At 40.7% G+C, this 3,448-nt stretch overlaps 1 protein-coding gene across 1 annotated transcript in view; it reads right to left on the bottom strand.

The window, feature by feature from the left end:
* Positions 1–3,448, bottom strand: part of slc6a20 (solute carrier family 6 member 20) — an 82,805-nt gene that overhangs the window by 32,063 nt on the left and 47,294 nt on the right. The window contains exons 3-4 of the mRNA XM_020620672.1: positions 1,540–1,631; positions 1,203–1,430 (exon numbers count right to left, since the gene is read on the bottom strand). Of these exons, the coding sequence (XP_020476328.1) occupies positions 1,203–1,430; positions 1,540–1,631 (320 nt within the window). The remainder of the gene's footprint in view (positions 1–1,202; positions 1,431–1,539; positions 1,632–3,448) is intronic.

The raw sequence follows: 3,448 nt of genomic DNA, 5'->3' as shown, positions 1-3,448 counted from the left end.
ATCCATCCATCCATCCATCCATTTTCCTCCGCTTATCCGGGACCGGGTCGCGGGGGCAGCAGTCTAAGCAAAGATGCCCAGACTTCCCTCTCTCCAGACACTTCCTTCAGCTCCTCCGGGGAATGCCAAGGCGTTCCCAGGCCAGCCGAGACATAGTCCCTCCAGCGTGTCCTGGGTCTTCCCCGGGGCCTCCTCCCGGTGGGACATGCCCGGAGCACCTCCCTAGGAAGGTGCCCAGGAGGCATCCGAAACAGATGCCCGAGCCACCTCAGCTGGCTCCTCTCGATGTGGAGGAGCAGCGGTTCTACTCTGAGCTCCTCCCAGGTGACCAAGCTCCTCACCCTATCTCTAAGGGTGCACCCGGCCACCCTGCAGAGAAAGCTCATTTCTTTCGATGATGGGATAACTTGCCCAAATTGAGTTGTACAAAGCTTGTTCAGACATATCTGAGAAGACTTGCAGCTGTAATTGCTGTCAGAACAGCTGCTACAAAGTACTGAATAGTTTGAATAATTTTGACAGTAAGAGATTTCAGTTTTTGATGAGTTTTCAGACAACTGTACAACCATATTTTCAATTTGTCATCATGGGTATCCATGCAAAATTGAATTCACAACACTAAGATGTGCAAAAAATAAATACATCTGAATACTCTCTGAATTCACTGTACCTGCGCTTCCACTCCTGCTGTTGTACTTACCTTAGCCAGTGTTATTACCTGTGTTGTGTATTTACCTGAATCAGCCATTTAATGACATTGTATTACTAATCTTACATGTGCCTGCCATTCTTCCTTAAATGCCTGTATTTTGTTCCTTATTTAATACTACAGGGTGAGCCATGGAAAAGTAGCCCACCTCCAATACCGGTGCCATGCTCTCGAGTACATGGGGCTATTTTTCTGTGGCCCACCCTTTATAAAAGCACTGTTCACTCATCACCAAAATTACTTTTTGGTCTGCATTTGGGTTCGCAAGTTATAAAATGTTACATGTATTAGATAACTTCATCATATCCCCACTATCATCCCTCTAGCCTGACCAAAAGAAAAATACCTGCATGTTACACAGTCTTTTAAATTACTTCTTTTAAACGTCGACAGTTGCACTTGGCAGAACAGACCTGACCATATAAAATTAGGAATACCTGTGAATGTGTATGCTCCCAGTATTTGTAATCTAAGTGTACTGGGGCTCTCTTACCTTTCCAGTTGACTTTATTCCTCGTATAATGAACAGGTACGTAATCACCCATGCAAGCAGGAGGCACAGTGCCTGGCCTGTGTGAATATCTCCATTCTCTTCAATAGAAGAAGAAATGTCTAGTGTTTCCCTGTAGAAGAAGTACTGGGTGGGTGTAGCCATTTCACACTCCTCTACAGGTCCTGTCCTGTTTGAATTGATGGGACAGTCTGCCCAGGGCAAGGCTGACTGGGAAGGGAATGAACACAGAATTGTATAGGTTTGTTACCCTTCTGCCCAAAAGAGATGCAACATTTTGTACTCCTATGATGTCAATGGAAAAAGGTTGCCAACTCACTTGAAATGAATGAAAGAGGTACCAGAAACTCCATGCATTGATGATATTGTAATAGAGACATAAATACAAGGATGTCACAACACCAGCAAGACCTAAAATAAAAAAATGATACAAAAAAATTGTTAAAACAAAAATTGTTTCAATTCATTACCCATATTAGAATAAACAGGTGTTCTTCTCCTGCACTGAAACACAGCTGGGTGCTCTGCCTTAAAAAACGTCTTCTGTTACTTTCCCAAGACAAAGTCAAGAAGAAAGGGGGCACTTCATAGTAAAAAAAGAAATCAATCACAAAAAAGAAATTGCATCATACACCGGTTAGGCATAACATTCTGACCACTGGCAGGTGAAGTGAATAACACTGACTGTCTGTTACACTGGCACCTGTCAGTGTGTGGAGTATATTAGGCAGCAAGTGAACATTCAGTCCTCAAAGTTGATGTGTTGGAAGCAGGAAAAATGGGCAAGCATAACAATGTGAGTGACTTTGACAAGGGCCAAACTGTGATGGTGAGATGACTGGGTCAGAGCATCTCCCACACTACAGGTCTTGGTGGGTGTTGTTGGTCTGCAGTGGTTAGTACCTACAACAGTGTCTAAGGAAAGACAAATGGTGAACTGGAGACATGGTCATGGACACCCATGGCTCACTGGTGATGAGTTTGCCCTACTGTAGATTAAACTTTTAACTTCCATTTGTACTTTTCAAAAGATTAAAATTTATTTGAATCTTTGTTAAAATGGCTGAAAATTAGAAATACTGTACATTGAATCTTTCAGGCCATATGGAACCATAGCATTTAATTTGTCTGTTTAAAACATTACTCTCTGAGACAGAAGTCCCTTACATCCACACACAGAGCAACCCCTATCCCACACAAACTCCTACAACCATCTCTTGCATCGGCGAACCTTTTTTTACTCTGTTATTCTGTCATATTCTGCGTTTTTGTTTGTTCATCACACCATGTGGAAATGTATACTTGTCTATGTTTTTCTGTACTGTTATGCCCACATCCACACACTAACACACATACATATACACACATGCATCAACCCTAGATCCTGTTAATCCTCTTTTTTTTCTCTTCCTTCCCACGTCTTCACTCCTTTCATCTTACGAACAGATATCTATAACAAACAATCACTCAGTACCTTAAAATAGTGTCATGGAATGTGCGTGGATTCTGGATCCAGGTTAAGAGATTTAAAATCATTAACCATGTGACAAAATTAAATGCTGATATATGCTTTCTACAAGAAACCCATCTAACAAATCCAGAATCACAAAACCTTAAATGTAAACAATTTAACCAAATATTTTCATCAACATATAACAGTAGGCAAAGAGGTGTCTCAATTTTAATTGATAAAAATATCCCATTAATTCATAATACATCTATCACCGACCCAGAAGGCAGATTTATAATTATTAAGGTATCCATTAACCAGACAACATATACACTTGTGAACATATACTGCCCCAATAACGATGATTCATCCTTTTTTCATAATTTTTTCATCTCTATGCAACTCAACAAATATTATTATCGCTGGTGATTTTAACACTGCTTTTAACCCGGAAACTGACCGTTCAAGCATCTCCAGTAATACAAGATGTTGGCACTCCACTGAAACAATAAAACAATATATGGAGCATTATGGACATGGTGATAGTTGGAGAAAAATCATTACCAAAGCACTAGCCACTAGAATAGAAACAGTCACTCCAGTAGTAACCCACCCAGACCAAACAGGTTTCACTGCAACTCAACAAATATTATTATCGCTGGTGATTTTAACACTGCTTTTAACCCGGAAACTGACCGTTCAAGCATCTCCAGTAATACAAGATATTGGCACTCCACTGAAATAATAAAACAATATATGGAGCATTATGGCCTTGGTA

This window comes from Monopterus albus, unplaced genomic scaffold, assembly GCF_001952655.1.
Source record: "Monopterus albus unplaced genomic scaffold, M_albus_1.0 scaffold245.1, whole genome shotgun sequence".
Lineage (NCBI taxonomy): Eukaryota > Metazoa > Chordata > Actinopteri > Synbranchiformes > Synbranchidae > Monopterus > Monopterus albus.
Note: the sequence above shows the minus strand (reverse complement) of the source record. Positions and strands in the feature narration are given on the sequence as shown.